Source organism: Rhinopithecus bieti, unplaced genomic scaffold, assembly GCF_001698545.2.
Source record: "Rhinopithecus bieti isolate Rb0 unplaced genomic scaffold, ASM169854v2 scaffold_36004, whole genome shotgun sequence".
Classification (NCBI taxonomy): domain Eukaryota; kingdom Metazoa; phylum Chordata; class Mammalia; order Primates; family Cercopithecidae; genus Rhinopithecus; species Rhinopithecus bieti.
The window spans coordinates 1,279,168-1,304,720 of NW_016815976.1; the positions used below are offsets into that span (position 1 = coordinate 1,279,168).

General features: G+C 38.4%; 1 protein-coding gene across 1 annotated transcript in view; it reads left to right on the plus strand.

Moving 5' to 3' along the window:
• CADPS (calcium dependent secretion activator) overlaps positions 1-25,553 on the plus strand; it is a 497,883-nt gene that overhangs the window by 373,159 nt on the left and 99,171 nt on the right. The window contains exons 17-21 of the mRNA XM_017854222.1: positions 482-499; positions 14,024-14,130; positions 19,698-19,718; positions 20,914-21,070; positions 21,837-21,978. Of these exons, the coding sequence (XP_017709711.1) occupies positions 482-499; positions 14,024-14,130; positions 19,698-19,718; positions 20,914-21,070; positions 21,837-21,978 (445 nt within the window). The remainder of the gene's footprint in view (positions 1-481; positions 500-14,023; positions 14,131-19,697; positions 19,719-20,913; positions 21,071-21,836; positions 21,979-25,553) is intronic.

Genomic DNA, 25,553 nt, shown 5'->3' on the forward strand with positions numbered 1-25,553 from the left:
AAAATCATGCCTTCTTTTCCATGTTTAAGATGCCAAACTATTATGGGTATGAGATCACACCAGGTGGTCCATTCTTTGTGAAAATTAGATCTTATATGCCTCCTGTCTGTTCTCTATCAAGCTGGGAAGCTTTTCCTTGTTCCCTCTGGAGATTTTGACTTGTCCTTGTCCTCTAAACTTTGCCTAGAACATATGACTTAATTGTCACTTGGAGAGTTCATGTATGTTTCATAGCTTGATTTCACATTAAACTTAATTTTACTAATTTTCTATTTGTGCAGCATTTTCCACCTCTGTGAAGGAGACTTTTTTTGCTGGCCCCCAAACTTTGGGGCGGTGGGAACCCAAGGGCAACCTTTTCTTTCCAATATCATGTATCACACATAAGTGGGGGGCATTTTGGTCCACTTGCTCATTAATTCTGCATATGTGTTCTTGTTTCTCTCTCTTCTCTCCTTGTTGTGCTCTCTCTTTCAAATAGAGAATCAAAAGGATGCAGGTGAACCAATTGTATATGCATTATAAATTATCAGGACTGTTGAGTTATATTCAGTTTTGTTTTGTTTTCAATAGCTCCTTAAGGTATGTACTCCCAGAGAGCCATGTGGAGTTGCAATAATACTTAAGGAGTTAATTTGTGCTGTCTAAATACATCTCATGCCCATTTGATGTTGACCTTTATAGAGCAGAATTTCTGAAAAGGCATAAGCTTTAAAGGAATAGAATTCTGGTTTGCTGCAGAGCTTCATTTCATCCTTGGTTATAGGATTCCAGTGATTTGGCCTCATGTGCATTTTTTAAAAAGTTATTTAACCAAATGAACCTTCTTCTTTGTTTTTCATTTCTTTTTTCTGTTTTCTGCCCTATTGAGAAGTTTGTGTTCTTTGATGAATGTTTATCAGCCAAGACAGAGAGAAGTTGTGTCCATGTTGTTCTTGTATGTATCGCGTGATAAAGCAGGAAGCATGGACAGGATGACCGAACAGGGACTGTTGCTGGAAGTTTTATTAGAGGAAAGCTCTTGGAAAGTTCTGGCTTTGGAAATTTTCTTCTTGTTTGGTCCCAAAACTTCTGATCCTATTTTGAGAATAGGTCTGACTTAAAACTTTAATAAATTAGAATGCAGATCATCGTTTTATAGTCTAAAGGGTTGTCAAAATAACTATCAGTTAATCCAAATTAACAGTTGAGCACATTTCAAAACAATTCAGAAAGCATTCCTGAGTACATTCCAAGCATAGGGGTACTGATAAGTATTTGAAGACTCATAAACCTATGTTCAAGACACATGAACCTTTCTCTCTGGTAGGAAGATATTTATTCAATCATTTATTCACTCATTCATTCATTTATTAGACAAATGGTTAGTAGGAGCCTATCCTGTAGCAGGTTACAGTGTTAAAAGCCAGAGACTATGTAAACAAGAGGGAAATAGCTGTTAGCTTCATGGAGTATGCATGCAAATGGGTGTATATATGTAAATAAGTATATTGCAAAGCCTATTGGTAGAGTTATGTGTAAGAGGGATGGGGCATTGTCAGAAAACCATGAAAGTCTTCATGAGATGGTAAGGATTGAACTGCATCTTGAGAGATGAATTAGAATAAACGAAGGGGAGCTAGGATTGGGAATGGAAAGTCATCCTACATCAAGAGAGTAATATGTGCAAATATGTAAAACCAGATAGCTAATAAAAAATAATGAATACTTATTTAATGCATATTGTGTTCGAGGTATGATTCTAAGCATATTATTAACTTATTTCTCCTCAAAAGCCCTTATAAGAGGGAACTATTATTATTCCCATTGTAGAGATGAGCAAACGGAGGCACAGAACTTAAAAAACACACATCCAGAAATATAAGTGGAGTAGCTGGAATCTGAGCTCAGGCAGAAGCCACCCTTTTATCTACTCTGTAATTAATTCAACATAGCTGCAAAACAGAGTGAAATGATGATAGTAGTGGGTGGGTGCTGATGATGGCAAGGTAGGCAGGGACAGGACTTCAAAGGTCTTTCTATGCCATAATAATGCTGAGTTCAGACTGCATCTCGTGGTTCAAAATTTCTTAACTTGAAAATCATGCCAACTTTTGCATGCATATGGATTTTTTCAGAGGAAAGATTCCACAGGTCTCAACTGCAAAGGTGATGAAGAGTCACTGAAGGCTGTTTATGCAAAGAGATAGGTTGGTGGTTTACACTGCAGAAAAATCACACTAGCAGGAATTAAGAGAAAGGACTGAAGGAGGGAATAGGGTAGAAATGGACTTAAAAGTTAAGGTTAAAGCAGAGATGGGTTTGAAGCTTGGTAGAGTGAAGTTTTTTCTAAGTATATCAGGTCTCAATTGCAATCATAATCATACTTCTTCCCTGGCCTTTAATTTTTTTCTTTTGTACCCCTTCCCTCCCTTTTCAATTTTCTTAATGAGAATAGAGCACAAATTCATGGATGGGTCTGCATAACCAACTGTATGGAGGTGGTAGGGCACCACCGAAGTTACACGTGCAAATTGTAGGGAGGTGGATAGAATACTGGGGACTGAAATATGGACAGCTGCTGAGTCCTTTAGTCAGACTATGCTTTAAGAATCTAAGGGGTATGCAGATGGGATTTTGGTGGACTTATGCTTTATGTCTGGTGGCATTATTAGAAATTAAATGTTCAATTTAATTACAGTACCTCTAAAAAAAAAGATGCAAAAGCCTACTAGTCTATGAAAGAAAAGCTGTGACTCCTGCAAATGAATTCTATTATTTTAAATACATTTCCATTTAAACCGTCACACATTCTGAACCAGAAAGCTCTGAGAAAGTCTACACTACTATTGCTGTTTTGCTTCAGTTCTTGGCTAAATACTTGCATAATTTTCTGAGCATCATAACGATTCCACTGGAATTTGAAATAAAACAACTTTTTCCTTCAAATATGCCAAGGATTTGCAAAATCAGACAGATGATTATTTGTAGATAGACAGCAGATAGATATAGACAGAATAAATAGGTAGGTAGGTAGGTAGGTAGGTAGGTAGGTAGGTAGGTAGGTAGATAGATAGGTAGATAGATAGATGCAGAAATAGATAGGTGGGAGGAAAGGAGAGGAGAGGAGAGCGGGTAGATGGGTGGGTGGGTGGATGGATGAATGATGAGTAGGTGGGGAGAGAGAGAGAGAAGAGAGCAGCCTCCTATGAATCTATGGGCCTAGGCCCTGTGCTAAGGGCTTCTGATTCAATCCTAACCTTAGACTCATAAAGAAGGCTTTATTTTTGCACCCTTTGCAGATGAAGGAGCTGTGATTCAGACAGGATAAGTAACTTTCTGAAGCAGGATTTGAACTCAGGTCTGTCTGAATTTAAATACCATGCATTTTTGTCTCTTTCTACCATGTAGACTTTTTAGCTGATGTGGTGAGCACTTAGACAATATCCATTCATTCAATGGATAAGGTCAAAAGTATGATACCTACCACTTTTCACATAGGAAGACTACAAATTAACACAGCAGTCCTTTCTGGAACTGAATCATTGACAAAATCTTTACATTGTAAAGTCTTCCCAAGGGCAGTTGAGATTTCCCCAAGGCTGTCAAAGAACTGCGGACTTTTTTTCTCTCCAATTGACAGAAACCTTCTAGATCAGGTCAAATCTATCCAAAGGACTTCCAGGAAGATTCTGTGATGTTGAGGTTTTGTATCTTTCTCTGTCTCCAGGCAAATTTCCTACAGATCTAAGGCTTGTTGAAAGAGAGAAAGAGAACCAAGCTGGTAAAACCCACTAAAATATAGAGCCAAGCCACCACCCCGCAGTCTTCTATAAGGGACCAATAATAATAGTGAATTCAATAATACTGATCTCATCCCCACAAGATGGCCATTCGGAGATGAGGACCATCTCATGCTTCATGTCTTATATATGAGGGACTAAGTGTTTCTCTTTTATTTTATTTTATTTTTTGAGGCAGAGTCTTGCTCTGGAGTGCAGTGATAGGATCCTGGCTCGCCACAACATCTGCCTCCTGGGTTCAAATAATACTTTTGTCTTGGCATCCAAAGTAGCTGGGACTACAGGCACACACCACCACGCCCAGCTAATTTTGTATATTTTTAGTAGAGACGGGGTTTTACCATGTTGGCCAGGGTGGTCTTGAACTCCTGGCCTCAAGTGATCCACCCACCTCGGCCTCCTAAAGTGCTGGGATTATAGGCATGAGCCACTACACCCAGCCTTCCCACCCTTTTTGTTTCATTGGTGCATGAATCAGGGTTTCCAAGACCAGATTATTCTGTGGACTAGCACCTCATCTATACTTTACAATAAGCGGTGGGGACAAAGAGAAACATGTTTTAAACACTGTCACCAAGAAAGATTTCGGGGAAAAAAAAGGATGTGTTAAAATATGTCGTGAGTCCACAAATATGAAATCAGTGTCTCTCTCTTCTATCAGAAAAAAAGATATGATGTTGCAGATGATGATAAACGTTGTTTGTTGAGAACTGAATATGTGCTAAGTAGTTTTGCATATCTCATTTAATTCTCACCATGACCCTGCGAGGTAAGTGTTTTACCATATTTCATTGAATCTAAAGGTCCATCAATTATAAGATGCGCCATTCATATACTATATTATGATGTGCTATCAAACATAAGATGCATCCGGATTTCAGAAATGTTAAAATGTGCCTCTTACTTCAATGAAATAAGAACTTATGCATTCATGCATGGAAATCCTGAAGTAGAAACATGTTAAGTCACTTCCCCAAGGTTAAACAGCTGGTTAGTTGTAGAGTCAGAATTTGAACACGACCCTGTTTAATTCCAAAGTCCACATTTTCAACTTCTACACTATAAAATGCTTGTGACTTGTTAGCAACGAAATTGTATGACACAAAAGAGATTTCTTGATCATTGACAGTTGGAAAAATCAAGGCCCAGAGAAAAGAAGCCAGGTTCAAAATAAAATGAGTAGTCAGTGACTCTCTAGTCTCTTGTCCTGTATGCTATTCAAGAGCCGTCACCACCCCACAAGGCCTCCTTACCTTTCAGTCAAGACATAACGGCCCCATCCACAATCCATTAACTGGTCTGAGCTTCCAGTAGGACACTCGATGACATCCAGCATCCACATGTTAGAATCATATATGTGCAACTCCAAGAAAACACTACCTCAAAACCAGCCTGAGCACTCAATGATTTGTTATACCCCAAATTCAAATCTTTCTCTTGCCTCCACTAGGTTTTCTAACCTCTGTAACCTCAGTTTTATTTTCTGTAAAAGGTGCTAATAATGGTTCCTCCCCAGAGGATTATTGCAAAGATTAAAATACATATTCCAAATAAATCTCTTAACACAAATGCCTGGCACATAGTAAGTGCTCATTATATATAGTATATTATATATAATATATACTATAGTATATAGTATATTATTATATATAATTTGTCTTGAACGGAGTATTTAAAAGGACGTGTTCTTCCAAGTTGACAATGCGGTAGTAGGATACTCTTCATTTTCAATGAATCATAAAACAGTGCTTCTTAAACTTTAATGTCCATCTGAATCCCTGGGGATCTTGTTGAAATGTAGGTTCTGATTTAGCAGGTCTGAGGTGGAGCCTGGGAGTATGCATTCCTAACAAGCTTCCAGGTGATGCTGAAGCTGCTGATCCAGGGATGGTACTTTGAGGGTCAAGGGGAATATAAGAGGTATTCAAATTGTCTTTCTATTATGAATTTCAAACACAACATTGCAGTCTCCATATATATTTGTTAAATACCCACTAGGTTCCAGGAGCTATGCCAGATACCAGGGAAGTGTGTGATGAGCAAAAGCAGTCATGCTCCCTAACCTTGTTGAGCTTACCAAACAAAAAGGTAGAAAACACAGGCATGAAACAAGCAATCACAATCTGATGATGATAGTAAAGGGAAGAAGCAAGGTGTCACAGGAATGCAGTACAAGGTGATTTTACCCAGGCCAGGGTCTTTGATGCACTGCAGAGCAGGGGATAGTGCCAGAGAAGGGCATGATGTAGGTCAAAGACTGGACCCCCAAGAAGAACTGACTGGGGTGTTCCCTAGCCTTGTTTCAGTGTTTGCCTCTATTCATCATCCCTCCAGATGCTCCAAGCTCCTGCCCAAGACTGCTTGTGGCAATGTACATAAAAGTTTATTTGGGGACTAAGTGGGTACTTAGTAGTACTACTGAATCAGAGAAAAAAAAAGAACTCAAATAGCCTAAGCAAAAAAAGAGAATTTTTTGGCTCATGTAGCTAGGAAATCCCATGGAGGGGTTGGCCTCAGAAATGAAAAATGTTCATGTGTTTTCATATCTCCAACTGCTGACAGGCTTCTTTAATGTGACTGGAGCTAATGGTTGAAGTTTGGGAAGCAACATGCCCACAGATAGCACCAGCCTTTTATCCTAGCTAATGACTCCAGAAGAAAAAGAGCATTCCTCGCCAAGCAACTGTATACAATTCCAGAGAAGGGCCACAATGGCCCAGGTTGGGTCACATGCTAACCCTAGAGCCAATAATAGTACTCATGATGGTATGAGGTACTATGGTTGGCCAGGTGTAGCTCATGTGACTGTCCCTGAAGGATATTTTCCTTGGAAGTCCCACCAAAATAACATGGAGTAGAGAAGGTAACTCCCCTGAGCAAGGTTCTTGCACATAAAAGGACAGATTTCCAACACAATGTCCATGCAGAATTAAGCTCACTTTTCTTATATGCAACAGCTGAGCCCTAGGAACGAAGCCTGAGTTGGCATACGATACCCAATTAGAGAAGAAAAACCATCACCAGAGTGTTATTTCTTTCTTTAATTTAAATTAATTTGTATTAAGTTAAGTAAAATTATTTTTAATTATCTTAAATAGTTTTTGTTGTTGTTTTTTGAAACGGAGTCTTGCTCTGTCACCCAGGCTAGAGTGCAGTGGTGTGATCTCGGCTCACTGCAACCTCCACCTCCTGGGTTCAAGTGATCCTCCTTCCTCAGCCTCCTGAGTAGCTAGCTGGGAATACAGGTGAACACCACCACGACCAGCTAATTTTTGTATTTTTAGTAGAGACGGGATTTCACCATGTTGGCCAGGCTGGTCTCGAACTCCTGATCTCATGGTCCTCCTGCCTCAGCCTCCCAAAGTGCTGGGATTACAGGCGTAAGCCACCGTGCCCAGCTGTCTTAAATAGTATTTAATTGAATTTAGACACCTGACGTTATTCTCTGGCTTGGAAGCTTAAGTTATGATGTTTACTATTCAGAATTCAGCTTAGTACATTTGTTAAGTAACCAGGAACTTTGGATAAGAGATAAGAGCTCCTATGTAGTTTGTATGTATACTGAAAACACAGAGTATTTTATTTTTCGTGAAAGCATTGCATTGGACAGGATCCACTGAGGATTCCCTTCTACCGATACTTGATGGCCTGCCCTGGCCCCCGCACTGCTGTAGGCCCTAGAAATACAGAATTCCCTGGCAGAGGAGGAGATAGACAAATGTATATAATTTCCTATTATCAAGGGCCAGAAGTGCTGAGGTAGAAGAGTCAACAGAGGAGCTGAACCTTTGCTATGATGGCACTCTCTTTTTATGGCATATGAAGGCATAACCCTTATCATGAAGGGAAGCTCTCAAAGGTTTTTAAGCAGGAGCATGACAAGTTCAGATGTGTGCTTAACAGAGATTACTCTGACTGCTGCATGGCAGAGAATGAACTGCAGAAGAGAAAAGGGACTGAAGGCTGCCTTGGAAGCTTTAGCAACAGTTGAGGTGGAAATGACGAGACCTGAGTCACATGCCCACCCCCTCAGCAAGAGTGTGGATGAACACGTGATCTAGTATGGTGTGAGATAAAATCAAGACACATTTTGAAGGTAGACTAGACAAGCTATACCACCTAAGTCCTTACAGGGAAGAGACAATGATGGCTCCAATGAAAACATAGGAAAAATCCATGATCCATCCAATAGCCTTTATTAACACATACTTTAGACTGACCTAGAGCTGGAATCTTTTGAAAGGGAGTGGATATTGGAGAATCAAGGGGATCAAGTATACATAATAGACAATCCCACTAAAGAAATTGTATTAGATTTCAACCTTGCATATTTTTAGCCTATGTAGCCATCATTTTAGGGAAGCTGGGTATTCAGGATAGTATTATGTGGCTATCTGCTTAGCTTTCTGTTCCTACTTGAGCTTTTATCTACCCCCACCCCCAAATCATAGCAAATTGCTACAGGCTAGTTATTTTCTGCAATTGCATAATACAAACACTAACATCTTCAGCAACACATCATTAGGCTGGAACTTGGTAACAAGTGAGTTTCCATCAATCATATTCATCTCTCATATGATATTTCAGAGACTGGCAATTCACTAGCTGGAGCCAGAGATGGTCAGGTTATTTAAGGGCTAATTGGAGTGTCTCTCGCTCCCGGATGCATCTCTTCCTTGGCTTAGATGAGCATGCAGCGGAATTCTCTTTTTGTTTTTCTGCAGTCACATTTAACTCTCTCTCTGGAAGCCAAGCAGATTTAATTGTGTAAACATGAGCAATGGTAATTGGGTAAATGAAGTTGGAAACCAAGGTATGATGTTTTTGTTTTGCTCTGTGAGGAAAAAAAATAGGGAGCTTGTTTTTCCATGGTGGCAAACCTCACTGTCAGAATTCTGGACAGACAGTTGGCAGGAGGAGATCCCTTTATGAATTTCTCATCAAGACCCATTTAGCTGAAATATGTATCTGCTGCCTCATGGGTGATGGATCAACCCAGGGGCGCTTTATTGTTTTATTCACCACCAGATCAAGTCTTTCTCTACCCAGGTTCACTTAACTGGGTGAGAATGAGTCAGGAATTTCCATGAGAATTGCACATGCAGGTAACATGCATTCATTGAAAGAGCCATGAGGATGGATTACCAGAAATGCTCTTAACTTTAGGCCGTGCTGTCAGTGGAAAACCAGATTTTAACAAAATATAAAATATGGAGTACTATTTTTCATGATAAAAGGATTAGTAGTTGCTTCCTTTTAAATGGTTATCATTTAAAATTGAGTCTTCCAAATTCTATTTGCACATATTTTTTCCCAAACAATTTCAATAAGAGGAAACTGGTAATTTTTTTGTCCTGTATTCTAAACATTAAAATGGTCCAGCAAGAAAAGGATCTCACCAACTCTTGTTTTAATGATGATTTTACCAGAATATTATATTTTATCCATATTTCTCAATCTTTTTTTATTAATGTCACTAGAATTCCATTTCCTATATGCCTGCAGTAAAATTCATTTTCCCAGTTGAAAATTCAAGCAAACCAAGAAGCAAACTTGGCAATGGAGTATGTCCCACTCACCATACAGATTGCTTTATAAACCAGAACTATTAGAAAGGAGCAGGTCCAAGGTTAATGAGACACTCATTAAAGAGAGAGAATTGCAGAAGCTGATAGTGCTCTGTGCCTGTATTGAAGGAGAGGCTATTGTTATAAGATGTTTGCTGTGCTGATATTGTAAACCACATGACAGATGGGTCAAGTGCTGATTACAGTATTCTAACATTTGGAATAGCAAGTAACATATTTGATAAGCTGGCAAGTTTTTATATATGATTCAACCCACAATATAAAAGCCACGAGAATTCCAAATTGAAAATAATTAAATGAGCTGGAAACAATCAGATACCACACATTTTCCCCCAAAATGACAGATTTTGACATGTTGAAATTCCACAAAGGGAGCAAGAATATTTCCTAGCTCACTTGAACTAATAACTGCCCTTCATCTGCTTTTGCAAAGCAATTAATTGCAGCCTTCTCACAATGTGGAGGTAACAATAAACATGTGTAGGCATCTTGAGCTTTACAGAGATCTGTCCCATAGATTGCTTTATTTGCTCTTATCAGCAACCCTGTAAGATATACAGAAAAGATACTCTCAATTTATAGATGAGGAAACTAAAGCACAGAGAGGTTCAAGTAGCAGATGCAAGGTTATGTAGAAAGTAAGTAACATATGGGGGATGACAAGCCAGATCTTCCAACTATTAATATATCAAGTCCTATTTCTGGTCATCTGTAAGGAAGAAGCAGCTATTAACGTATAGGTGTTCTTCATTGTACGAAGTGTATCTTTTTTTGGTCAGTGCTGCTGCTGCCATCATTCATGTGTATCCATCTGGATAAAGCATCTGGTATTTGCATTCAGCCTCTGAGTGTCTCGGTGGTGGTGGTGGGTGGGGGTTGCTGGTGACACTGGTAAGAGTCCTTGTCGAACAATGTCACACCTCTGTAGTGTTGAAGTATCGCCAAGAAAGCAGCAGCTCTCCATTTGTGTTTTATCATTTTTGCTTATTTGGTTGTTCTTTTCAGAATTTGTCATCTTACTTGTCACCCTGTGTTAAAGTCACTTTGTCTTTACTTTTTTACTGTCTCTCTTCACCTACCCAAGCAGCTCCCCTGCCACCTCCTGGGCCTCCTCCTCCACCCACCCAAACGCAGACCAGCATGTTATATCAAAGGCTCAAAGGCATGCCTAGGCCAAAATCAAGTACCGTAAACTTTCATCATTCCTCTACTTGGCAGCTTTCTAGTTTAGTTCGCTTTTCTGTTCACCTTTCTTCTTGAAATTTTGTTTCAGTTTGGAACACTAAGCTGAGACTCGGGCTCTCAAGTATAATTTTATAGGTTTTGAGATACTCAAAAGAGAGCATTTATTTCCAAATGTCCACATTTTTTTTTTTGTCTAGCTATGTCTGACATATGCAACATTTTCAAATCTCAATGTCAGCACAAAATAACATTGTTGTTGCATAACATTTTGCATGACAATTTTTTCTGTGTTATGAGCTTAATTCTATTGTATGAAATGGTTCTTAAGTATACTATATTTTTAGTTCCATTTTATCAGTGCTCCAGCTAGTGCAAGCTTGGGGGATAGGAATATTGTAATTCATTTGAAGACAGCAGAAGTGGCCAAAAAAAAAAAAAAAGTCATTTCTAAGCACAAATTTCTCCTTGACTTCTGTTGGGGAGAGGGAAGAAGTGCTAAAGGATTTTGCACAATGTTTTCTTTAAAGACAACATCTTAGAGAATTTACTTTTAGTTCCATTTTGCCATTTAGCTAGTAGTACAGCAGCTATGCAAACAAACAGGAAAATAGTGCAGTGTCTCACTAACGTGGCTCGATCTACAGATGATGGAATCAAGGCTAATTAATAGTAAATGAAAGACTGGCTACATGGGTTAATTGGCAGATCAAGTGTTCTAGATTAAAGGATCCTTAACCTCCTCACTTTAATGGTTTTATGTTCAAGTAAAATTGCAAAGGGTTTTGTTAAACATACTGTCTGTATATATACATCAGGCATACACATATCTGTGTACATGTGCAAACACTCATAGAATGGCTGCATGCACATGCACAATTTATGTGTATCTATTGATATCTATTGTAGTCAATCTAAGAGTACTGCCTATTAAAACAAATCTTCAGGTGGTCCTAACTTCAACATCTTGGATTTCTCCAAACATAAAAATTATTGACTTTTTTTTTAAGTGCATAAAAATATTGGTAGGAATTATTTATGTATCATATGTCATAAACAACCAGAATTCCCCTAGATTTGGTGAGTGTTTCACCCAAAAGGACAAAGCTCTCTATTTTTAAAGCAAGAGATTTCAAAGATGTGCCCCAGGTGGGATTTCCTGCAGATTTGTATTAATGTGCAGGCTTGTCTGTTACTAGAAAATGTATGTAAGTGTGTGATGTGTGTATGTGGGTGTATGTGTCGAATGGGTAATAAGCATAGGATGAGGAATTTGCAAATTGATGTGTAAATGTGAGTATCAACTAATAAAAAATAGTAGCCTGTGCATATTTACTATCAAAATGCAAATACCTCACTCTACACATATTACCCAAAAATATATACACAGTATGTTTGTAGAAATGCCTGAAAGTCTATGAATGAAATTATGATAGTCTATTTATCAAATTACTAACAGGTCAGATGCCCCCAAAAGCACAGAAGTCAATCTTGTTGTACACTCTTTCTCTAAATGTATATTGCTCTAGACCAGGCAATGGGATGTCAGCACCTAAGCTCCCACATCTCCTTATTCTGAGTGTTGGTTATTCTCTGCCTAATCCACACGTGTATGTTTCCCATAGCCCCACCTTCAGGCTCTAACCATATCCAGCCACATTTCCATCTGGGTATGGCAGAGATAACGGAGCTTTCCTTTGACTTGAATCCAGGAAGCCCATTTTCACACTAGCCATCAGGCCTTGTTAGACTGAGACTTTCAACACCTGGCTAATCTTACCCTGTCCCACTAATCACTCTTACATCCCATTTGCTAGAACACCCTTTTTGCTTAGTGTCTCACTGAATTTATTTTTCATTATTAAATCCTAAATTACTAATGACCTGATATGTTCATTACCTACCTAAGAAATGCATAAAAGAATATTAAGAAACTTTTGTTTTTGTAAATTAGCAATCTCTTATGATTTTGTTTAAGTCTGCCTACTTCCTCCCAACCCCTGCTGCCTGCCAGAAACCTTCCTATTTAGTAATAGGTAATTGTTTCTAGCAAGAAACATCCTGAAGCCAAAATATACCTGCTTCAGATGAAGAGATGAAAATAAGTTTTGCCAGTTCTCTTGCAAATGTATGTACCTACTTGGGGAATTCTACTAAATGATGTTTATTTCACTATATCCCATGTGCTCTGACTCTGAGGCTTTAAGGTTTGAAGGTGGCTAAACATGAAATACAAGTTCCCCTGGAATTCAAACTGGTTGAATCCAAGCAGTTTCAATGGCCAAGAAAACCTTTATGTTTTGGCCAGCCATGGTGGTTCACGCCTGTAATCCCAGCACTTTGGAAGGCTGAGATGGGCGAATCTCCTGAGGTAAGGAGTTTGAGACCAGCCTGGTCAACAAGGTGAAACTCCGTATCTACTGAAAATACAAAAATTAGCCAGGCATGATGGCAGGTGCCTGTAATCCCAGCTACTTGGGAGGCTGAGGCAGGAGGATCACTTGAACCCGGAAGGCGGAATTTGCAGTGAGCTGAGATCACACCACTGCCCTCCAGCCTGGGAGACAGAATGAAGAGACTCCATCACAAGAAAGAAAAAGAAAACCTCCTTTATGTTTTAAATATTACTCTTTTCCCAAAGGAAAAAAGTTTGTAATATTTTGGAACATAATGACATTGTCAAACTCATGAACTGAACTCTAAAAAGAGGGCAAAATAAACCAGGGTTCAGGTTCTTCTTGAGCTGGGTAAAAATACAACACTTTCAGTTTAAGAGAAACTAACAACAAAGAAAACAATTAAGTACACTGTTGCAATTTAACTGATAAAATTTCAATTGTAACAACCAGTAGCACAAACTACTACAACCCATTCAATAATCTACTCCTAATACCCTTTTAACAATTATTTTTCCTGACTAATGGCCCAGGCATATCCAATTTTTCTTTTCTATCTCCTCCCTGTACAACTTGAAGCAGACATTTGAATCTGCATTTTCAAAATGAACGTTCCAACATACGCGGGCCTGCGATGAAAAATTACACTGTAGCATTTAATAACTACTCTAAAAAACAAATGTAACAACAATCAATATTAAACTCCTGTTAACCTTCCCCCTTCAGGTAGCATAAATACAATCTAGACAGTGATATAGTACCTTTATGCTGTCTTTAAAGAACATGTGTACAAACTGTCACTAAATTTGAAATGGGCTGTCATAGACCTACTATAGCTTCATATGCAAATTTGAAGCTGGAGCACTGCTTTTTTCTAATATGTATTATAATGATGGTGATAATAATAAAATGGCTTTATGGTTTGCTCACTAATTACATGGCACTTAACATTTGCATGAATTTTTTTTTTTTTAAATACTGATAACTATTCTCAATTTCTTATCCACTAGTTCTAATGGCCATAAAATTAGCCTGCCACTTTCGCTGAATTTTAACACAAACTCTTGTACTACAGAAAATGTAGGCCGATTAATCACTCCTGCCAAAAAGCTTGAAGATACAATACGTCTTGCTGAACTAGTCATTGAAGTTCTTCAGCAAAATGAGGAGCACCATGCAGAGGTGAGCAGGCTTGGTGGGAAGTGTATCTTACTGTACCTTAGCTGAGCTTGCAGAGCTGATTTTCCCAGCCAGATTGTGAATAAGATGCCTTAACACCCATTTTCTTTTAACTGGGATTGCAAAGGGAATGAAAGTGGAAGTTTTGCAAGAAGTCTTTGGAAGGTTATTTTGAACAACCAAAAAGTGGTTGCATGTTGTATGTTTCAGCCTAAGTTTTCAGATGTTTCTAGCAACAAACAAATGAGGTGAGTGCTTTTTAATCATTCAAGCAGCATCTGGTTATCATTGTCCAGAACACAAAATATTTTTTGGTTTTTTGTGGTTGTTTTTGTTGCCACCACTGTTGTTTTTATTAGTAGTTATTTGGTGTGTGAACAAGAGACCTTCTTTCTCAATTTATTTCTGTAACTTACTCTGCTTGTACTAGAGTCTTCTTCTTTTTTTTTTTTTTTTCCTTTTTTTTTTTTATTTTTTTTTTTTTTTTTTTTTTTTTTTTTTTTTTTTTTTTTTTTTTTTAATCTTAGATTGCCTGGGTTGTTAAACATGGTGACAGAAGCAAATTATTCTGTGTTGTTCAACTTGTCGATTCTCCAACATACATCTAAATAAATATAGCTACTTTTTTTTAACAAACCACTATCAAAATGATCCTTTTGATAATAATTATAAACCAAGGGATTTCAAGGCTAACTAAATCTCAAACCTATAAGGACTTAACCTAACACTTTCAAGAAAAGATTCCAAAATTTCATGATGGTTAAATGGTTATATCAATGCTCATCTCAAAATTGAGATTTAAAATCATCTCTCTTAAAATAATCTTTGTGAAAATGGCATAATTCTCCCCCATCTCTACACTCAGATTTACAACAAAGGGGAAAAACGACATTTCCTAAAAGTAATTTCTCAAGTACCTAAAATGACCATTCCATGACTAAATGGAAATTGCCAGTGTAGTTAAATAATACATAATACACCATAAATCCAACCATCCCGACTAATGCCTGATTGCATATTTAAATTTCCTCCCTGTTTTTCTACTATTTTATTCAATCTTGGCTGATCGTGGCAGGGGAAAGAGGTATGTGACTAAACCGAATGAACCAGCCACCTGCTGTCATACTTTGTGCATGCCCTTCCAGTACCATGTCTTCTAATGGGACTTTTCCTGGTGCTCCTGCTTTCTAACACTGACCCAAGGAATGTAACAGCAACTTCCAGTGGACTGCTTGTGAAATGGGTGACCCTCCACATCAGGGTCAATGTGGGTGATTCTCTTGTGCGTGCATGAAGCAATTGATATACTTAACAACGACTGCAGTTACATCCCAACACAACGTCTCCTACCTGCCTTGATTCTGTCCTTAGCCTGGTGTAGTTTCCTATGTCTGTCTGTACTTACCTTTATTACAGCAGATGAGTACCAAACTGAGTAACCAGTAGCTCGCCAGAGTGATACTAATCTTTCTCAACAACCGTCTCTATGTGAATCATATATACAGTATTTATATATAGAGAGAGTGCTGAAGAATTTTTTCCCTGAAAACCCTCAGAGAATGGGGGTAAGACCCCTTGAGGCAGGTAGAACTAATTCATACAGCATCTATCCGCAACGCACAGCCATGAGTGATAAGGAAAAGCAAATAGATAACCTCCAAACATGTAAACAAGTGGGTTAGAATATTTTTCCTATGCTATCCTATAGGATGTTCTTTTCAGACTGCAGGCATCTAGGGTTCCGGTGATGGTAAGTGTGTTCTTCCCAGGTGTCTTCAAAGTCATCTCTAGAGGCATGGAGGGGCTCCGGCCTGCCCTCCTCTGATCTGAGTGGTTGAGGCTCTTCCCATGATGCTGGACAAAACCCACACATTCTTGAAGACATAAATACAAAGAGGACAATTTTCTCAGTCACAATTGTGCTTTTAAGTGAATCAGAGGAGAAGAAAAATGACAGATATACTTGATTTATAATCAAGTTATTTTTGGAGGCTGCTAAGGGCTAAGAAAGGATGTATATTTTCTAAATTACTCAAAAGAAACACCAAAGGAGGGCTTATATGCTAAAAAAGGCACGTTTCACTTTTCCAAAAAGCCCTTTTTCACTGTGTTAATCCTTATCCTAAACTGCCCTAATAACCATCATCACAAAATGTTTTAATCTTATATATTCAAAAGCCATTCAAAGCAAATAAATAGGGTAGACATCAACTCGATTCCCATTACCAACTTTAAAACTTAGTAATGAAAACTTCAGCATACTTTGGAGTGCCTGAGACCAAATTTTCTTTTAGATAAATGTACAGAATTCTTTCCAAAATTAATAATTTTACCCAATCACAAAATCTTCTCCATCAATCAAAAGCTACCTATTGAGTATCTTCTATCTGCTGAGCACCGAGGCAAATACCTTGGTGCTTTTTGAAAGACAACTAGGCATAGGACACCCTGTCCTTCAAACAACAGAACACAGGGCGTCCAGGAGCTTAGGCTCTGTGCCAGAGAAGTGTGACTTTGAATCCCAGCTTTGCCTCTTCTCTTCCAGGATAACTTCTCTCATCCTGTAAAGTGTAGACAAGAATAGATGGTCATTGTTAGAGTGGAAGGCCACATTCAGTAAAGCAACTGGTGTTGTGCCCGGCACAAAGTGAGCACCCCACAAAGGCTGGCTCTTGTGTTACTAGGAACAAATTGCTAAGGAAACAAAATATAAGAATATCTGATTATCAAAGTGACAAAACCTGTGTGGAAAGTATCAAATGAACAGAATAAACAGAATGTGTTGAGAGCAGATTCATTTCAAGGTGCAGTGGACCAGAAAGGCACTACCACCTGTTCTCAACTTTCACTTACAGATTGAAATCACGTGGACAGCTCTTGAAAATTCAGATCCCCAGGTCTTGCCCCAGCTGAATTTATTGGAATCTTCCAGGGAAGTGCTGAGCATGGGTAATTTTTAAAAGCTGCCCAGGTGATTCCAGTGTACAACCAGGGTCAAGACTGGCTGGAGTACAGTGGAAGACGTAGCATTACCTCTGGCACACTAAACATGGGGTTTTTCTTCCCCAGAAGAAAAAGTACGACAATTGTTTTCTACTGATCAGTACTCACTACCATGTTCTCTGGGTGCTCAGTAAACTAAAAAAAAAAAAAAAAAAAAAAGGAAAAAAAGACTAAATCCTAAGCTTGGATCTTGGCTGTGTGGCCATGCTGTTTGGTGGTACCACTCAAATCAAAGTAACTAGTAGGCTTGCCTCCTCCACCTAAAAACAAAACAAAACAATAATCCTTAAAGACATTTTAAATTCCAAGATAAAGTAATTAAATGTCCCAAGAAAAGAAATCTCTCCAGCTAAGAATACATCATATGTACACACATGCAGTATATGGAAGCAGTGGTCACATTTATCTCTTAATTGCAGCTTAACTCTGTTTCCAGAGTCTAATCTATTCACAAACACACATACACAAATTATGCCTTCATGGATGGTTGCTACATCTTCCCAATCTCTCTCTATGTATACGTATGTATATGTATATATGTATTGTATATAGATGAGTACATATATACATGTTAGTTTGTGTGCAAAATATACAGTGCGTTTGATGTAGACTGTACCCCTAAAGCACACATCTTTGTCTTTGAATAATGAAAAACTCTGGGTAAGTATTTAATAGCCAAAGTATAACTCCTTATTCTCCTTATTGTCTTTGGAAAAGGTTTATAAGACTTTAGATGCCCATGAACATTGTGAGTTAGCTCAAGTACAAAAATAGCATTCACCTGTATGAGCAAGCATAAAATAAATATTTTTTAAGCCTGGCCTTTCCCAACCCAGTCACACAGATTCTGTTCATTTAATTGGAATTACACTTTGGCTTTCTGGCTGTTACTGCCCTTGCTAGAATGATTTTGTTCTTCTTGGAGAGTCAGGTTTGATTACAAGGTTTTGAAAAGAATTCCTTGAATGTACAAAAATAGTTCTGGTCCTCACTTATTCTACAGTCCCCAAATTTAAATTCTCTTGGTTCACTAGATACCTAAACTGTTCTACCAGATTCCAATAGCAATGATTCATACAACAGTAGTCATCGTTCTTTGCAGGGCTATTAATATCTAAATGATTATTAATGCAAGGATGGTAGATAGTTGCTCAATAATATATTAAATTACAATGAGGGACTAAGTTCTCTATAGATCATAGAAGTGGCACTTCTTATGACCTCTGGTTTGCAACTTCTAAGTAAAAAATTCGATGAGAGGTCCAGCGCGGTGGCTCATGCCTGTAATCCCAGCACTTTGGGAGGCTGAGGCAGGCAGACCACCTGAGGCCAGGAGTTTGAGACCAACCTAACCAACATGTTGAAACCCCATCTCTACTAAAAAAAAAAAAAAAAAAAAAAAAAAAAGTTAGCCAGGTATGGTGGCAGGTGCCTGTAATTCCAGCTAGTCAGGAGGCTGAGGCAGGGGTTGCGGTGAGCCAAGATCACACCATTGCACTCCAGCCTGGGTAACAAGAGCAAAACTCCGTCTCAAAAAAAAAAAAAAAAAAAAAAATTGCTGATAAGAGCCAGATATGAGATTGGGTTAAGAAACTTAAGAAACTTTTAATTTCAAACATTCGAGCTTCGTTTTGTTGTTTTGTTTTGTTTCTTCCTGTCATTCTAGGGCAAATTGTGTCTGGGGAGGCAACTCAATCTTCCTAGTAACTTTTCTTGGACTCATCCTGAAGATGTAAAGTTAGTTGAATAACTAAAGAATAAGTACTAGCCAACATTTAGTGTACCTATGCGAATTTTTCAAATATCTGGAACCAGCATTGATGAGAATCAACCTTCCATATAGGGGTGGAGATGGAACTTCATCCAGCAAGTTCCAGGATTTAGATGGTCTCTGCCTAAAAGACTGGTGGCTGGGAAAGTTCTGGGGGTGGCATGGAGGGCTACTTTATCTACTGGACTTAGCTAGGTAGTCAGTGGAGTAAGCCCTAAACCCCAGGGCTCTCATCTGCAGGTGGTAAAACTACAATAAAACCTCATCGGTTCAGACTCAAATACTGGAATCTGTGACAATTCAATTGCAGATGTGACTCTTTTAATTTTTCTTATGTAATATATTTGACTTGATCTCAACTTTCTCGGGAAATTCTAATAACTCTTCCTACAAGTTAGAGGAATCCAATACCCTTTTTCCATCTTAGGATCTACAAAATTAAATCTACTGTTTCTTTGACTTCAATTTATAAGTCAACTTACCTATAATTATTAGATGCTTAAAAAACTTTTACACTTATGATGCATTAATAACTAATGTAGACTTAATGAATACTTTTTACTTTAGTGTCCAATTATAGGCTACATTCAAAAACAGTAAAAGGATATCTCTTTTTAGAAAGTCCAATAAGTTAGGCTTTTTTTGCTGACAGGCCAGCATCTCCCCTCTCCCATTACTCTGAATCAGTGAGGTTTTACTGTAAATTAAAATGGAAACAGCAGGTGTCTATTTCCAGCCAAGCCAACCTTGCAGAATGGTCCATGACTTGATTTTTTTCATTTAATTTCCAAACCAGCCACATGTTGATAAAGGAGAAGTAAGTAAAGTGAAATCTGGTGAAAGAAGAGAGGTGGACCCCTATTCTGCCTCCTAGTGGCTGTTAGAATATCCCTCTAATAACTAATAGATCACAAAAGAGCTTGGTCATTGAACAAACCCTTTCATTTATGGAATTATTTCCATAATCATCTTTCATATTTTCAAATGCCTTCCCATCTTTTTTTGGTGAATGCTCCGGAAAGTGTTTCCAATGTAAATACTTTGCGGCATTGAATGGGGATGTGGGGACCAGAAGGGGCTGGCAATTTGTTTTGTTTTCTGCTCTCTTTGAAATCGGCAAAACAGGGCCTGTTGACACTGCCACTCATTCTGCATGCTCCCTGCCAGAAATGATTAGTCAACATGCATGCATGCCTTTGAATTGAATTCACATCTGGCTCAGTCTGATGTGAATGTCACCCCCTGAGACCCCGCACAATGATTTCCAAGGGCCCATGTGCATGAAAATGAGTTACTTCACTGATATTTTTTGGTTTTCAATGTACATATGTCTCCAACCCCCAGAAAAATAAGTCCTGATCTTACTCAGTGTTTTCTAGCCTAAGCCTGATCTTTCCTCCAGACTGGATACAAAACCAAAGGCTCCTTGCTTAAAAAGATTTCAACTCAAAAGTTTTGTGACAATTGCAACAATGGTTTTCTTTGACTTAGTATGAAATAGGAGTAACATTTCCAACGTATAGGAAACGTGAGTTCTTGAGTTTTTGTATGAGACCATAGACAAGCCCCAGATATGTAGATATAAGTGAACAATAATTGCAAATTTTCAAGTTAGACCAGCAGAAAACCCATAAACACAGTGAAGAAACTCCCAGATTTTAATACCTTAGAGCAAGAACTAGCCAACAGTGATGACAAAGAGCATGATTCGAAACGTACTGAGTTATTGTAAACTGAACAGATGTTCCACGTCTGTCATGTCTACTGCAGCATCCTCTGACCCACAGGTCAGAATAAAGGCTCTCTATGGCAGGCCTGGAATCACACAAAGCACTGCCTTAGACACTCAGCACCCAAATTGTATCAAAAATTCTGTTCTCTTTACAATAAAATTACCAAACCCTGCTGGATGCACCATTAATTTTGAACAGTGAAGGCTAGAGTTCACATCTTATGTCCAAGAAAGAAGCTCATCACCTCTTTGTCTGTTGTTTTTCTGCCAAATTTCAAAGGCCTTTGCGTGGTGGTCAGATTTAATGGTGGAGCATGCAGAGACGTTCCTGTCACTCTTTGCAGTAGACATGGATGCAGCCTTAGAGGTGCAACCTCCAGACACATGGGACAGTTTTCCACTGTTTCAGCTGCTGAATGATTTTCTCCGTACTGACTGTATGTATTATCTTTGACTGTTTGACTTTCCTAAGTAGTGTGCAGATAAACCGATTGCTAAGAGGTCTTTATCCCAAGCAGACTACAGGCTTGACATAGCTCTTCATGGTTTTATTATTATTAACCCCCCCAAAAAAAGAAACATACATCTGAAGGGTATTCCCTTTCTTCCAAAAAGTGTCCTGTTCTAGGGAAGCTCTCTCTTAACTAGACAGAATAACCTGAGAGTAATGTGAGAAGAGGTATCCATTTTTTGTGTATTTTATTGGCTCTCAAATTAATTAACCTCTTCATATTTTGCAATTTTTATCAAAAGTGGCTTTCTAGATGAAAAAAAAATTCCAGCTGAATAACATGTCAAGCATTTCAGAACTATGTTATAGCAACAACAGCCATAAAATAGACCTTCCTCCCCAGAGAGGGTGATGAAGGAGGGCAGAGTATAAAGAATGTTCTTTCTTCCTAGTAACTTAATGGGAGGAAGGGAAGTGGGTGCAAGGAAAACAGAAAAAACAATGGTATGAATTGTTGTTTTGTTTTTTCTTAAAGTAGCATGATCATTTTGCTTTTAGAAGATCAATACCAAGGGATAAAGTGTTTTTTAATTCCATTTCAATGTTTTATGTACTTTTTTCCTTCTCTTCTCTTTTGGCTTCCTTAGAAGCAGTATATTTAATGTAGAAGACAATCAATCTTCTGTGTGTGTGTGTTGTACATTGATAAAGTAGCTGTGGGTTCTTAACAAGCTTTTGCTTATCTGTCCTAGATAATTTGCGCAATGGAAAATTTCACAAACACCTGCAAGACCTGTTTGCCCCACTTGTTGTTAGATATGTGGATCTGATGGAGTCCTCAATTGCACAATCCATTCACAGGGGCTTTGAGCGGGAGTCATGGGAACCAGTCAAGTAAGGAAACCTTTTTTGATACCATCGGAGTTTGGGTACAAATGACTGGAGAATAATACAGAAATGGATTAATGATGTCATATGGGTTTCATTGTCAGTATGGACAGAGAGAAACACTATACATTTCTTCTACTATGATGCTTATAGCTTCCTTGCCCAAATGGCAGGAGGGTGGGGGATGGAGGAGGTGGGAAGGGTGCAGGAAGAGGTTGAAAAAATGTTTTATGAAATGAAATCTCTTATTGCACAAGATAAACAAGGAAGAAGGAATATAAACGTGGCTGTGATATTTGTGTGGTATGTCTTACTCCAGTGGTGTTATCTCTAGGAATCACTGTTTCCCAAAGAGTGTTCAGTAGGGGTCTAGGCAGGGAGGTCAGCAAACTTTTTCTACAAAAGGGCATATAATATATACTTAGGCTTTTGGAGCCACATATCTCTGTCACAACTCAACTCTGTCACTGTAGTGTGAAAGCATGAAAACAGTCATAGACAGTATGTAAAGGAATGAGGGTAGCTATGTTCCAGTGAAACTTTGTTAACAAAACAGGTTCATAGTTTGCCATTCCCTGGTCTAGGCCTTTTAGATGCACCTTTTTGAAAAAACCTTTATGGCCAAGTATGTTTAGGAAAAAATACCTACTCCACTGACCTAGAACTTTGTGTAACTCTGTTTAACCCAGATTTTCCTAAAAGTATTTGACCACAGTGTGCTTTCTTTAAAATGGGACATAGACCCTGCAGGATAAATCTTGGGAAATCTTGTGGGTTGCAAGTTTGTCAATTTCCACAAATGCTTGGCAAATTTTACATCTTATTTGAAAATGTTTGGCCGGCTTGGTGCCATCTCCATTCCCCAGATGGGAAGAGGGCTTGACTTGAGGCTCCAGAGGGTCAGTCTCAGACTCCCCTTTCTGAAAAAATAGAGACTCCTATATGGAGAGTTTGGTGGTTATGGTTTGATGGTTTGAAAAGCTCCAGTAAAGCCTAGTGTTGGATTTGCCCTATTAGTTTCTTTCCTTTTTTTTTTTTTTTTTTAGGAAATCATTTTGTTCGTGCTAGTCTTTTATATCTTTGGGATGCAGCAAACAGTATGGACTAAAGTAAAGGGTTGTTACAAGCACATTTTAGGAACTCCAGAACAAATATTCATGAGGCCTTTCCTCAGTTTGGAAGCGTTGATTTGCAGCCTATTTTAAGGCAGTTTTCTGAACTGAGACCCTCCTCTAATGTTATACTGTGTAAGGCTCTCACTGATAAATTAATGCAAAATAGGCTTTTCTGCCCCCCTTCCACATCTGAGCCACAAGAGAAGTTTCCCTATTGAGAGGAGGTTAATAACCAGTAGCTCTTCCTTTGCAAATACCAAGAAATTTAAATTTTAGTTTGTTATTCTCCAGTTTATAACAGTCTCTTAATATGGCCCTACTGACTTTTAACTCATGAGGGTAGAACTGGGTCCCTTGATGGAAAGTTATTAATGAGAGACTTTATTTTTTTTTAATGCTCAATACAATCAAGACAGTTGTGCTGGAGAATAGCTATTAAGAGGAAAAGGTTAAAATGAGTAATATTTACATTTTAAAATAACAGTGGTCTTGAAACAACATTTACTTACTTGCGTTTAAATACAGAGACTACTACTAGTAACACACATGGAAGAGAACAATTGGTATCCTTCACTATTCCTTGAAGAGCCCTAGGTTTAGTGCCCCATCTTCCATTTACTAGCCAGAAGTCAAGGGTTCAAATCTCTATGAACTTGTTTGCTCCCCTGCAAAACTGAAGTTTTCAAAACGTACTTATCTGGTGTCTGAGAATTGTCGTGAAACCTTGTGATAATGTCACTAAGTCATTTTATAATCTGTTAAATTTCTTAAAAGTCAAAGACGGCCGGGTGCAGTGACTCATGCCTGTAATCCTAGCACTTTGGGAGGCCGAGGCGGGCGGATCACAAGGCCAGGAGATGGAGACCATCCTGGCTAATATGGTGAAACCCCGTCTCTACTAAAAATACAAAAAATTAGCCAGGTGTGGTGGCAGGCACCTGTAGTCCCAGGAGTCGGAGGCACCTGTAGAACCCAGGAGTCGGAGGTTGCGGTGAGCCGAGATCACTCCACTGCACTCCAGCCTGGGTGACAGAGCAAGACTCCATCTAAAAAAAAAAAAAGAAAAAAGAAAAAAGAAAAAAAAGTTAAACACAGGAGTGCTACTTCTTTGGGGGCATTAAATATTCTTAATACTATCAGAAATAAAGATAGACTCAAAATCATCTTCATACCTGAAAGTCTTAGTCTAGGAATGCTTTCTTGGGAATTTTTTTACCAATTAAAAAAATAAAATTTGAACCCTTGCATGGGCAATTTAAAGGTCTGCAAATTGTGAATAAAGGAATAATAGTTGTGAATAATAACCTGAGAATTATGCAGATATGTGTGTGTTTTTTAGTAGCTTTTTGCTATCCAAAATTGTGCTGTTAGTGAATATGATTGTGGTTTGTTCAATTCATGCTAAATAGTATATGCCTTTCAGAGTACGTGGAGATCTTTTAAAGTGTCAGCTAAGGGCTGGGTGTGGTGGTTCACACTTGTAATCCCAACACTTTGTGGGGCCAAGGCAAGAGGATCACTTGAGGCCAGGAGTTCAAGACTAGCCTGGGCAACATAACCAGACTTCATCTCTACAAAACAAAAAAAAGTAGCCAGGCATGGTGGCGCAGCATGTAGGCCAAGCTACTCAGGAGGCTGAGGTGGGAGGATTGCTTGAGCCCAGGAGTTCAAGGTTGCAGTGAGCCATGATCCTGCCACTGTACTCCAGCCTGGGGTGATAGAGTGAGACCCTATTTGTATTTTTACAAAACAAACAAACAAACAAAAACAGTGCTAATTAAAATACAAGCTACCACACACATTGTATCAGCCGATTTTTAAACAGAGTATGGATGCCATGGGACAGCTTTGCAGAATGGAATAAAATAGAGTGTAAAAAAGAGCTTGGAGACATGTTATGTGCTAAGAGGAGTGAGTCTCTCTATGCTTCCTACGATGTGAATAGAAATAAAATATGAACTTCCATCTGACTACTTATTGGTGGGTTGATGAAGAAGCAGATTCGTTTCTCTTCTTGGATTTTTTTTCCAAGTGAAGAATGATCTTTTTGGCATACTTCTCATCAAGCTCACCTCAAAACAAGAAATGAACTTAGGTAAATAGATTTAGTTTGCTCAGTGTTTTCCATTTTTGCCACATAATCTTCCAATACACACATACACACACACACAGAGCCTTTCTTTCAAATAATTGTTATCCTCAAATAGTTCTGTTCTTCTACTTTTCAAAATTTATAAGCACCTGGTTATAAGTAAAATGAGAAATGCATTATAATGTTTACTTCAAAATAACTAGCATTCAAAATACTGAAGAAAAATAGCCATCTGATAAGAAAATACTACCGATGTATTGAGTTTGCTAAAAAAGGGAATTAAAAATATTCGTTATCCTTCAGATTTTCTTATTTCAAAATATGGCCCTGTAAAAGAAAATAGAGATATCATCATTTAAGCTTGTTACAATTGA